The sequence below is a fragment of the Rhinatrema bivittatum genome, chromosome 1 (assembly GCF_901001135.1).
Source record: "Rhinatrema bivittatum chromosome 1, aRhiBiv1.1, whole genome shotgun sequence".
In the NCBI taxonomy this organism is placed as follows: Eukaryota; Metazoa; Chordata; class Amphibia; order Gymnophiona; family Rhinatrematidae; genus Rhinatrema; species Rhinatrema bivittatum.
In genome coordinates, this window is record NC_042615.1 from 349,400,394 (window position 1) to 349,413,660 (window position 13,267).

Here is a 13,267-nt window from a genome sequence, read left to right on the forward strand (position 1 = left end):
CCTCCAAGAACTTTTTTTGAACCCAGTTACACTAACTGCACCAACCAGATCCTCTGGCAACAAATTCCAGAGCTCTACTGTGTGTTGAGTGAAAAAGAATTTTCTCCGATTAGTCAAATGTGCTACTTGCTAACTTCATGGAATGCCCCCTAGTCCTTCTATTATTCGAAAGTGTAAATAACTGAGTCACATCTACTCATTCAAGACCTCTCATAATCTTAAAGACGTCTATCATATCCCCCGTCAGCCGTCTCTTCTCCAAGCTGAACAGCCCTAACCTCTTCAGCCTTTCCTCATAGGGGAGCTGTTCCATCCCCTTTATCATTTTGGTTGCCCTTCTCTGTACCTTCTCCATCGCAACTATATTTTTTTGAGATGCGGCGACCAGAATTGTACACAGTATTCAAGGTGCGGTCTCACCATGGAGCGATATAGAGGCATTATGACATTTTCCGTTCTATTAACCATTCCCTTCCTAATAATTCCTAACATTCTGTTTTCTTTTTTGACTGCTGCAGCACACTGAGCCGACGATTTTAAAGTATTATCCACCATGATGCCTAGATCTTTTTCTTGGGTGGTAGCTCCTAATATGGAACCTAACATCGTGTAACTACAGCAAGGGTTATTTTTCCCTATATGCAACACCTTGCACTTGTCCACATTAAATTTCATCTGCCATTTGGATGCCCAATCTTCCAGTCTTGCAAGGTCCTCCTGTAATGTATCACAGTCCGCTTGTGATTTAACTACTCTGAATAATTTTATCATCCGCAAATTTGATAACCTCACTCATTGTATTCCTTTCCAGATCCATTTAATCCTACTCTCTGTTTCCTGTCTTTTAACCAGTTTGTAATCCACGAAAGGACATTGCGTCCTATCCCATGACTTTTTAGTTTTTGTAGAAGCCTCTCATGAGGGACTTTATCAAAAGCCTTCTGAAAATCCAAATACACTACATCTACCGGTTCACCTTTATCACATGTTTATTAACCCCTTCAAAAAAAATGAAGCAAATTTGTTAGGCAAGACTTCCCTTAGGTAAATCCAAATCCATGTTGACTGTGTTCCATTAAATCATGTCTTTCTATATGCTCTACAATTTTGATCTTGAGAATAGTTTCCACTATTTTTCCCGGCACTGAAGTCAGGCTCACTGGTCTACAGTTACCCGGATCACCCCTGGAGCCTTTTTTAAATATTGGGGTTACATTGGCCACCCTCCAGTCTTCAGGTACAATAGATGATTTTAATGATAGGTTACAAATTTTAACTAATAGATCAGAAATTTCATTTTTGAGTTCCTTCAGTACACTAGGATGCATACCATCCGGTCCAGGTGATTTGCTACTCTTTAGTTTGTCAATCTGGCCTACTACATCTTCCAGGTTCACAGTGATTTTGTTCAGTTCATCTGACTCATCACCCCTGAAAACCATCTCCGGAACTGGTATCTCCCCAAAATCCTCATTAGTAAACATGGAAGCAAAGAATTAAGAACATAAGAACATAAGAAATTGCCATGCTGGGTCAGACCAAGGGTCCATCAAGCCCAGCATCCTGTTTCCAACAGAGGCCAAACCAGGCCACAAGAACCTGGCAATTACCCAAACACCTAGAAGATCCCGTGCTACTGATGCAATTAATAGCAGTGGCTATTCCCTAAGTAAACTTGATTAATAGCAGTACCAAGAACTTATCCAAACCTTTTTTGAACCCAGCTACACTAACCACATCCTCTGGCAACAAATTCCAGAGATTTATTGAGCGTTCATTTAGTCTTTCTGTAGACAGATGGACTCAGGACCAATGGGTATAATGTGCTCCTGATAGCAATTGGAGACGGCATCAGATTTCAATCTGACGTCAGCACTACATATTCCCGTGCATGAGGCTTTGCTCTCCAGTTTTCTCCTCGAAAAGCAATTATGGATATATGTGTGTTTGGATAATTTTAATTAATTTGGTGAACTTGATTGGTTAGTGCAGTTAGTATAGCTGTGTTTAAAAAAGGATTGGATAAGTTCTTGGAGGAGATGTCCATTACCTGCTATTAAGTTCACTTAGAGAATAGCCACTGAAATTAGCAATGGTAACATGGAATAGACTTAGTTTTTGGGTAATTGCCAGGTTCTTATGGCCTGGATTGGCCACTGTTGGAAACAGGATGCTGGGCTTGATGGACCCTTGGTCTGACCCAGTATGGCATTTTCTTATGTTCTTAACTTGATACTTGATTACTCGGACTGGTTAAAGTGGTTTCTAGCTGGAGACTGCCAGGGCACTCAACCGAGAAGCGCCGACACCTGGTAATACGGGTGTCTGAACTAGAGATAAGGGTTGGCTTACCCGTGCTTGTGTTGCACTCGGGGGGGGGGGGGGGGGGATCCCCCGAGGATTCTTGATTGCGAGGCAGCCATGGGCGGGGTGCTGAGTCCATCTGTCTACACTAAGGAAAATGAAATTATCAGGTAAGTAATTTCTACATTTCCCAGCATGTAGCAGATGGACCCAGGACCAATGGGATGTACAAAAGCTACTCCCGAACTGGGTGAGAGGCTGCCCGTGGCCCATTCAGTACTGCCCTTGCGAATGCTGTGTCCTCCTTGGCCTGAACATCCAGGCGATATAATCTTGAGAAGGTGTGGATGGAGACCATGTTGCCGCCTTGACTTGTAGAGGTGGAGACTTGCCTGCTTCTACGTAGGCCGCCTTGATTACTTCTTTGATCCAGCGGGCAATGGTTGCCCACGAGGCCGTTTCCCCGTGCTTCTTCCCGCTGAGAAGAAGCACGGGGAAGGTTCCTATCTTTCCAGGTATCGGACTAGGAGTCTGCAAACATTCAGGTGGCGAAGAAGGCGTGAGTCTTCAGAGTCCTTATGCTCGTCTGGAGATGGCAGCGAGATGGTTTGGTTTAGATGGAAGTGAGAAGCCACCTTTGGTAGGAAAGAGGGTACAGTGCACAGTTGTATGGATCCCGGCATGAATCTGAAGAATGGCTCCCGGCATGATAATGCTTGAAGTTCGGAGATTTGACGGGCTGAGCAGATTGCAACAAGGAACGCCATCTTCAAGGTCAGGAGCCATAGAGACAGATCGCGAGTTGGTCTAAATGAAGCTCCCGCTAGGAAGTCTAACACTAGATTGAGATTCCATAGGGGTATCGGCCACTTTAGAGGTGGCCAAATGTGCTTGACCCCTTTTAAGAAGCGGGAGACATCTGGGTGGGCCGCTAGGCTGGTGCTGTCCACCCTGGGTCTGAAGCTGGCCAGGGCAGCCAGTTGAACCTTGATGGAGTTGAGAGACAACCCTTTGTTCACGCCGTCCTGCAGAAATTCCAGGATCATGGGGATTTTGACTGTCCATGGAAGGATGTCCTGGTCCTCACACCAGGCTTCGAATATTCTCTATACTTGTATATATGTTAAGAAGGAGGAGAACTTGCGCGCTCGGAGCAGTGTATCAATCACTGGTCCTGAGTATCCACTCTTTTTCCGGCGAGACCTCTCAATGGCCAGACCGTAAGTGAGAATCTCATTGGGTCTTCTTGGAGGATCGGTCCTTGCTGGAAGTCAGAAGTCTTTGCATGTCCGCGTACCACAATCTTCTTGGCCAGTCCGGGGCCACTAGAAGTACCAGCCCTATATGGTGTTCTATCTTGCAGATGATTCCGCCCAGTAGTGGCCATGGAGGGAAGGCGTACAAGTAGGTCCTCCTGAGGCCAGGTCTGGACGAGGGCGTTGATTCCCTGTGATAGCAGTTCCTATCTTCAGCTGAAGAACTTGGGAACCCAGGTGTTGGACCCGGTTGCCAGAAGATCCATGGCTGGTGTTCCCCAGTGGTTTACTATCCACTGGAAGGCTGCTGTAGACAGTAGACGGTGCTAGAGATATAAAGTTCCTGGATGTAATAAATGATTGTTTCATGGAGCAATTGGTTCAGGAACCAACAAGAGAGGGAGCTATTTTAGATTTAATTCTTAGTGGAACACAGGATTTGGTGAGAGAGGTAACGGTGGTGGGGCCACTTGGCAACAGTGATCATAACATGATCAAATTTAAACTAATAACTGGTAGGGGGACAATAAGTAAATCTGCAGCTCTAACACTAAACTTTCAAAAGGGAAACTTTGATAAAATGAGGAAAATAGTCAGAAAAAAACTGAAAGGTGCAGCTGCAAAGGTTAAAAGTGTTCAACAGGCTTGGACATTGTTTAAAAATACAATCCTAGAGGCGCAGTCCATATGTATTCCACGCATTAAGAAAGGTGGAAGGAAGGCAAAACGATTACCGTCATGGTTAAAAGGTGAGGTGAAAGAGGCTATTTTAGCCAAAAAATCATCCTTCAAAAATTGGAAGAAAGATCCATCTGAAGAAAATAGGATAAAACATAAGCATTGTCAAGTTAAGTGTAAAACATTGATAAAACAAGCGAAGAGAGAATTTGAAATGAAGTTGGCCATAGAGGCAAAAACTCATAATAAAAACTTTTTTAAATATATCCAAAGCAAGAAACCTGTGAGGGAGTTGGTTGGACCATTAGATGACCGAGGGGTTAAAGGGGCTCTTAGGGAAGATAAGGCCATTGCAGAAAGACTAAATGAATTCTTTGCTTCCGTGTTTACTAGTGAGGATGTTGGGGAGATACCAGTTCCGGAGTTGGTTTTCAGGGGTGATGAGTCAGACGAACTGAACGAAATCACTGTCAACCTGGAAGATGTAGTAGGCCAGATTGACAAACTAAAGAGTAGCAAGTCACCTGGACCGGATGGTATGCATCCCAGGGTACTGAAGGAACTCAAAAATGAAATTTCTGACCTATTAGTTAAAATTTGTAACCTATCATTAAAATCATCCATTGTACCTGAAGACTGGAGGGTGGCCAATGTAACCCCAATATTTAAAAAAGGCTCCAGGGGTGATCCGGGTAACTATAGACCAGTGAGCCTAACTTCAGTGCCGGGAAAAATAGTGGAAACTATCCTCAAGATCAAAATTGTAGAGCATATAGAAAGACATGATTTAATGGGACACAGTCAACATGGATTTACCCAAGGGAAGTCTTGCCTAACAAACCTGCTTCATTTTTTTGAAGGGGTTAATAAACATGTGGATAAAGGTGAACCGGTAGATGTAGTGTATTTGGATTTTCAGAAGGCGTTTGACAAAGTCCCTCATGAGAGGCTTCTACGAAAACTAAAAAGTCATGGGATAGGAGGCGATGTCCTTTCGTGGATTACAAACTGGTTAAAAGACAGGAAACAGAGAGTAGGACTAAATGGTCAATTTTCTCAGTGGAAAAGGGTAAACAGTGGAGTGCCTCAGGGATCTGTACTTGGACCGGTGCTTTTCAATATATATATCAATGATCTGGAAAGGAATACGATGAGTGACGTTATCAAATTTGCAGATGATACAAAATTATTCAGAGTAGTTAAATCACAAGCAGACTGTGATACATTACAGGAGGACCTTGCAAGACTGGAAGATTGGGCACCCAAATGGCAGATGAAATTTAATGTGGACAAGTGCAAGGTGTTGCATATAGGGAAAAATAACCCTAGCTGTAGTTACACGATGTTAGGTTCCATATTAGGAGCTACCACCCAAGAAAGAGATCTAGGCGTCATAGTAGATAATACATTGAAATAGTCAGCTCAGTGTGCTGCAGCAGTCAAAAAAGCAAATAAAATGTTAGGAATTATTAGGAAGGGAATGGTTAATAAAACGGAAAATGTCATAATGCCTCTATATCGCTCCATGGTGAGACCACACCTTGAATACTGTGTACAATTCTGGTCGCCGTATCTCAAAAAAGATATAGTTGCAATGGAGAAGGTACAGAGAAGGGCAACCAAAATGATAAAGGGGATGGAACAGCTCCCCTATGAGGAAAGGCTGAAGAGGTTAGGGCTGTTCAGCTTGGAGAAGAGACGGCTGAGGGGGGATATCATAGAGGTCTTTAAGATCATGAGAGGTCTTGAACGAGTAGATGTGACTCGGTTATTTACACTTTCGAATAATAGAAGGACTAGGGGGCATTCCATGAAGTTAGCAAGTAGCACATTTAAGACTAATCGGAGAAAATTCTTTTTCACTCAACGCACAATAAATCTCTGGAATTTGTTGCCAGAGGATGTGGTTAGTGCAGTTAGTGTAGCTGGGTTCAAAAAAGGTTTGGATAAGTTCTTGGAAGAGAAGTCCATTAACTGCTATTAATCAAGTTTACTTAGGGAATAGTCACTGCTATTAATTGCATCAGTAGCATGGGATCTTCTAGGTGTTTGGGTAATTGCCAGGTTCTTGTGGCCTGGTTTGGCCTCTATTGGAAACAGGATGCTGGGCTTGATGGACCCTTGGTCTGACCCAGCATGGCAATTTCTTATGTTCTTATGTTCTTATGTCCATTTCCCTGGATCCAGACTCTCTGCTGAGGTAGTCCACAGTGACGTTGTCTTTTCCCGCGATGTGGGCAGCTGATATTCCTTGTAGGTTTGATTCTGCCCACGTCATTAGGGGCTCTATTTCCAGAGACACCTGCTGGCTTCTGGTTCCCCCCTGGCGGCTGATGTAGGCCACTGTTGTGGCGTTGTCTGACATGACTGACTGATTTGTCCCAAAGTCTGTGACTGAACCATAGCCAGGCTAGTCTGACTGCTCGGGCTTCCAGTCGGTTTATGTTCCATGCCTACTCTTCTTTGTCCCATTGCCCTTGAGACCTTAGCTCCTGGCAGTGGGCTCCCCATCCGTGGTGAGCAAGGTCCATTCCGGTGGGGATAGGCTTCTTCCCTCGCTCAGATGGTCTTCTTGTAACCATCATTGTAGTTGGTTCCGAACCTTCGCTGGTAGCCAGAGGGGGGCGGAGTAGTTTTGAGACATCGGGTTCCACCGTGACAGTAGGGAATATTGTAGGGCCCGCATGTGGGCCCTTGCCCACGGGACGACTTCTATTGTTGATGCCATGAGTCCGAGGACTTGGAGATAGTCCCATGGCATGGGAAGAGTGGAGTTCAACAGTGCTCGTAGTTGTTCCATCAATCTCTTTCTCCTTGTAGGGGAAAGGGTGACTTTGTTACATTTGGTGTTGAACCGGACTCCCAGGTACTCTAGGAATTGGAAGGGCTGCAGGTGGCTCTTGGGTTTGTTGACGACCCACCCGAGGTTCTACAGTAGTTCCTTGACTCTAGCGGTTGCTTGATGGCTTTCCTCTGGCGATTTCGCTCTCATCAGCCAATCGTCCAGGTATGGATACACGAGGATTCCTTCTTTCTTCAGTGTCGCCGCTACTACCACCATGATCTTGGTGAACGTCTGGGGAGCCGTAGCTAGCCCGAACGGTAGGGCCTGGAACTGGTAGTGATGGCCCAATATCGCGAAGCATAGGAAATGCTGATGGATGTCATAGATCGTTATGTGGAGATAGGCTTCTGACAGATCCAGGGAGGTCAGGAATTCTCCCGGTTGTACTGCCTTTATGACTGAACGCAGGGTTTCCATGCGGAAGCGGGGTACCTTCAGGTAGCGACTGATGGTCTTGAGGTTCAGTATGGGCTGGAATGTTCCCTCTTTCTTGGGCACGATGAAGTAGATGGAATAGTGCCCAGAATTTTGTTGGTGCAAGGGCACCAGTGTTATTGCCTTTAGGGCGAGTAGTTTTGATAGTGTGGTTTCCACTGCCTTCCTCTTGGAGGGATCGTGGCATGGAGAAATCACAAACTTGTCCGGGGGAATGCTGTGGAAGTCCAGGTAGTATCCCTCTCGGATGATGGATAGGACCCAATTGTCAGACGTTATTTCTGAATAGAATAGAGCAAGCCCGCCCCCTATGATCCCTTCCTGTAGATGGGTTTGCTGATTCTCATTGCGTGTTGCAGCTGGAGCCTGGTCCCAAGCTGGCTCCTCTTTTGTTGTGTCTGTTCCGAAAGGACTGCCCCTTGCCGGCGGGAGGCTTGGTAAGTGTTTTTGTATGGTCTATAACGCTGGGATCCTCTGCCCTTAGGTGCCCGGGGAGAGGGGCGTTGGTTCCTCTTGTTCCTGTCCTCCGGTAGACGGGGTACTGGGGACTCACCCTATCTGTCGCTAATTTGTCCAGGTCGCTTCCGAATAGGAGTGTTCCTCTAAAGGGCATTCTCGTGAGCCTCGTCTTAGAAGTCGCGTCGGCTGACTAGCTTCGGAGCCAGAGCTGTCTTTTGGCTGCCACTATGGACAAGAGGCTCCTGGCTGAGGTGCGTACCAGGTCTGAGTTCGCATCCGTGAGGAATTATATTGCCGGGTTTAATGCCTCGATTGGCATAGTTGCGTCCCTGGCCATAGCCAGGCAGGCGCGGGATACTACAGCGCATCAAACAGTGATCTGTAAGGTCATAGCTGACACATCGTAAGACTGCTTGAGGATGGATTCCTGCCGTCTGTCATTGGCATCCTTGAGTGAAGCTCCTACCTCGACTGGTATGGTGGTGCGCTTTGTGATGGCGCAGACCAGGGAGCTGACTTTGGGGAAACCTCAGGAGCTCCTTCGTCGCGGGGTCCAAGGGGGTAGAGAGCTTCTAGGGCTCGACCTCCTTTAAAAGGTGGCCTCTAGAGCGTCCCATTCCAGGTCGATCAGTTGTTGTACGGCCTGTAGCATAGGGAAATGGCGTGAGGTCTGGCGGAGCCCAGCCAGGAAGGGGCTCGCGTTGGACTCTGCTGTGTTGCATGTGTCCAGGATGGCCAATGCCTTCAGACTCGTGGCTACGAGATCTGATAATTCGTCTTTTGGGAAGAAGCGCATCATGGTGCGATACGGTTCCGTTCCTGGAGGGAGTTCCCCCTCTTCCAGGGGTTCTGATTCCTCCTCCGAATCATCTGTGTCCCCTAAGGGGAGGCTCATCTGGTGGAGGCCGGGAGGGGTCTGGGAGGTTCTGGACCACTGGCAGGGGTTGTGGTTGTGCCACTGATGGCCCTGTCTGTGCGTGGATGTAGGATTGCAGCTCAGCAACGAATCCTGCCCAGGTGAAGTTGCCTGGGACAGCATTGGGTCCAACGGCGCTCCCCGAGGGCCCCCATTGTGGAAGGGCTGATTCGGGAATAGAGAGGTCTGGGGTAGTCTCGCTGGTGGATCCAGAGTCCTTTACAGGCTGAGGGGGACCTTGTCTCGGCTCCCCCCCACTTCTTCATATAACAGGCACAGGGCGGAGGTCACCTCGGGCTGCGCCGCTCTTAGGTGGCATACTGGGCAGAGGACTGGAGCTTTAGATGTCTTGGATGGCAGTGCCATGATTTGCGCGTGTATCCTGTACAGGTGTGCATGCCAGGAGGCCTGGTTATGCATTCCGGGTGCGCCTACGTTGTGCGCGTAGGAACGGAAGATGTGCGCGTGGCTGTGCGCGCGGGCCTAGTTGTGAGCTTGGCACCCCTGAGCGTGCCACTGTGCGCCCGGCCCTGATGTGCGCACAGCTTAGATGCGTGAGCCGCTATGCGCACAAGTACTTTGTGCGCCCGGCTCGGTTGTGTGGATGATGCAGCAACCGGGGGGAAGGCGTCGGCGACCACACAGTAAGATGGCGGCCCCCAGGGGGTCTCCACGTGGGAGGACCCTCTTGCCGGATCGGGGTCTAGCCCGGACGGGGCTGCTCAACCCAATGTACAGACGCTGGAGGGACGATCTGTGCAGCTGTCCGAGCCTCAGAGACAGGAGACTTAGAAAAGGTTTTCTACCTTACCTTGTCTCGGCGCTTCCTGGTCCTCTGCCAGGCGGTCTCCGGCTGCGGGGGGGGGGAGAGGAAATTACCTTCACCACCGCGCTCTGTTCTGCACTTGCTGCCTCTCAGCCGCTCCCTTTTCAGGGGGCTAAGTCCAAGCCAGGTCGGCTACCGGACCGAGGCTGCCTCTCAGCCGCTCCCTTTTCAGGGGGCTAAGTCCATGCCGGGACAGAGGCTTACTTCTGAGGGGTCTCGGAAATCACCTCAGGAAATCTCAACTGGGGGAGGGACCCGTGGGTATCACTGCAGGATAACGGGGCTCGTTTTGGAGGTAAGATTTTCTTTGTTTCTTCTTTAAATTTGGAATTTGGTTTTCTAATGCTGTGCAAGTGTGTGTGAAGTCCCGAACTGCTATGGAGACGGAAAAAACTGGAGAGCAAAGCCTCATGCACGGGTATATGTAGTGCTGACATCAAACTGAAATCTGACTCAGTCTCCAACTGCTATCAGGAGCACACTATACCCATTGGTCTTGAGTCCATCTGCTACACGCTAGGAAATAAGGATTTAAAAATCTGCTCTCCATTCCTGGGTTCTGATTTCCAGTCACCCTTAGATTGTCGTGGATTGGGGGAGGTAGGGCCGCATAAATTTTATCTTCTCTCACACATATGCACAAATAATATATTCATTCTCTCACACACTTCCCTCTCTCTGATATACACAGGCTGCCTCTCCCTCACAGATACATTGTGTGTGTGCCTATATGTGACTCACAGGCTCTCACAGGCACAAAACATACAAACAAACAAGCTCTCACAGACACATTCACACACACACAGGTTCTCTCTCAGACACAGACATACACACGCACATGTACACACAAACAGGCTCTCACTCATTCACACATACATACAAGCTCACTCACACACACATGGTCTCCTGTTATCAGGCCGTGGAGGGATGAGCTCTACCACAGTGCCACAGGCCTTTCATCTTCAAGCCATACGGCCCACCAGTGGCATACCTAAAGTATTTGGCACCTGGGACAGATACTTCCTTTGGCACCACCCCCATATATAATTTTAAAATTTCCTAAAAATCAATAAAATATTTCAAAACAGCAGACACAAACACCCAATAAGTAAAACTAATAAGGATTTTAAATATCTCCTGCCCTCCAATTCTGTCATCCTAAGATTGTCAGAGACTGCGAGCATACACACACACACATACAGCATCCTCTCTTTCACACACACACACGCACATATATGCTTGGCGAGCGACAGAGGGAGCATGTGTGTGTGAGTGGGTGTGTGTGAGATAGAGGAAGCAAGAGACACATACACACATACTTCCGCTGTGTCTCTGTCACAGCACAGACACGCTTCCTCTATCTCTCACACACACACGCGGACAAAAACTGAACTGGAAACCACAACAAGCCAGATTCTGTATGCAATAATGGAAAAGCAGATCATCACTATGCTTCAAAACAATACAATCAAGAAATATAAATCAATCAGAATAGTAAAACCATACTAAAAAAATATACATATCAAAACAGATGATGAATAGAATTACCAAACACTAATTAGATATTTCAAAATAACAGCCATCACATCTAATAATTAAAACTAAAAGGATACAAAAAATCTCTTGCTCTCCATACCTGGGAACTTTAGATTTCTAGTCATCCTGACATTGTTGTGAATTGGAGCAGAGCGCACAATCTTTAACCCCTCTCACACTCATAAATACAGGTACACATGCACAGGCAAGCTCTTTCACAGAAACCCTCACAGACACACACACCCTCACACATACACTTTGCGCCACCGTGGGACCTTGGGGGGGAGGGGGGGGGGAACGGAAGCTATGCATGCATGGTCATCTCCTTCCATTGCCAATACTCTCTTTTTTCAGCTGCTGGCTGGTTAGGCTCCGCCAGCAACCAGCAGCCTCTCCGCTGGCCAACTTCCCCAGGGTTGCCGCTTCGTGCAAATGCTCGATATGCACACTCAGCGCGCCAGGCCTGATATTATATCCCTTTCCTATTTACTTTAGTCAACATCTAGGAGCCTTATTCCAGGTCTCCTTCAAAAACCCTGCAATCATAGGCTCTAAATCCAGTCACTAGGAGTTGCCATTGCTCAATCACTATGATTTCCCCATCCCAGGGAATAAGAGATAGCTAAATGTTGGGACATACATCATTACAGATGCACAAAATATTAAAAGAATGCTTAACACAGACTCAGAAAATTAATTTATGTTTTTTGTTTTGTTTTGTTTTTAACACCCAAGACTGGTCATCTAGCAATCTTGAATTTTCACTCCACGTTTTATGCATCTAGTATTAAGTCATGTAACTTTGGACATGGAGCCACAAATGCATACCTTTTGAAAATATAGCCCTCCCAGTTCAATGAAAGCAATTTATCATTGGTACAATACCATTGGTATGGATAGTTGTAGGGTCTTTCTGCCATCATGTTTCTGAATAATAAATTATAGTAAAACGTGCTGCAAGAAAACTGTTACTTTGTTACTAACCTCCCACAGAAATTACACCTACATGCCGTCTCCTGCTGTTCATTTCAGGGCCAAAGAACCAACTGTTTTTGTTAATGGAGTAACACTCAATGCTTCGAAAAGGGTCACCTGATCCACCACGGCCTCCAACACAGAACAGCACACCTAAAGGAAGTGATAAAGCAGAGAGAAAGAATTTAATCCTCCAAAAATGCCAAGAAAATCCATTCAATGGATCTTAAATGTAATCCGAAGTGCCTGAAAAGTGTACTATAAATCAAATAAATACATAAAATATACTATTAGTTCATCAGAAGTATAATGAAAGAATGCTATATCAACCATTACACAACAAGATATTTTCCCAGTTTCCCTCCTCACTTAAATTTCACTTTAAACAAACTGTCCTCAAGGCAACTTACTCTCTCACCCACTATATTCCTTAATACCCTGTCACCCCAAAATACTGATTAAAACAAGTTGCATCAGGCCTTTGTGACAGAGGAGAAGCTTCTCCTTGCTCTGCTGACTCCCCAGACCCTGTAGACAGCTGCTCTTCTTTTCTTTGGCGGTTGGGGCCTAGGAAACAACCCCATCAGCCCTGCTGCTTCTGCAGGAGGCTCCTCTTTCTGCGGGAGAGAGAGCTCTGTAGAACCCAGCCATGCTTCTTCAGTCAGAGGCAGCTCACCCATCAGCACTTACGTTTTCTGTTTGCTGGCCTGCCTGCTGCTATTTCCCTGCTATGGTTTCAGGGATACAGACAGAAAAAGTGAAAACGTAAGTACCTTCTCGTCATGGGGGTCTCAAAGCCTTTTTCGGGGTCTGAACTCCTTATAGAAACATTTACTATAACAGCAGTTAAAGGCCTATAAGGCCTAACTGGTTTGCCCATTTAGCCTTCCTCTTACATTTTTAGCTCTATAAGATTTTCGTACTGTAATTCAATCAGCTGTAATCAGTGGTATGGACTACCATAATTCCATATTTTTGGATCTTCCAGCATCATTACAATTATTACCAATAACACATTACGTTGCAGCACCTATCAC

The 13,267-nt window shown here is 46.5% G+C and overlaps 1 protein-coding gene across 10 annotated transcripts in view; it reads right to left on the minus strand.

Moving 5' to 3' along the window:
* The window catches only part of KLHL8 (kelch like family member 8), a 202,917-nt gene that overhangs the window by 104,834 nt on the left and 84,816 nt on the right, over positions 1-13,267 (minus strand). For all 10 annotated transcript variants that reach the window (XM_029599660.1, XM_029599629.1, XM_029599644.1 and 7 more), the window contains one exon: positions 12,240-12,383. In XM_029599660.1, the coding sequence (XP_029455520.1) occupies positions 12,240-12,383 (144 nt within the window). The remainder of the gene's footprint in view (positions 1-12,239; positions 12,384-13,267) is intronic.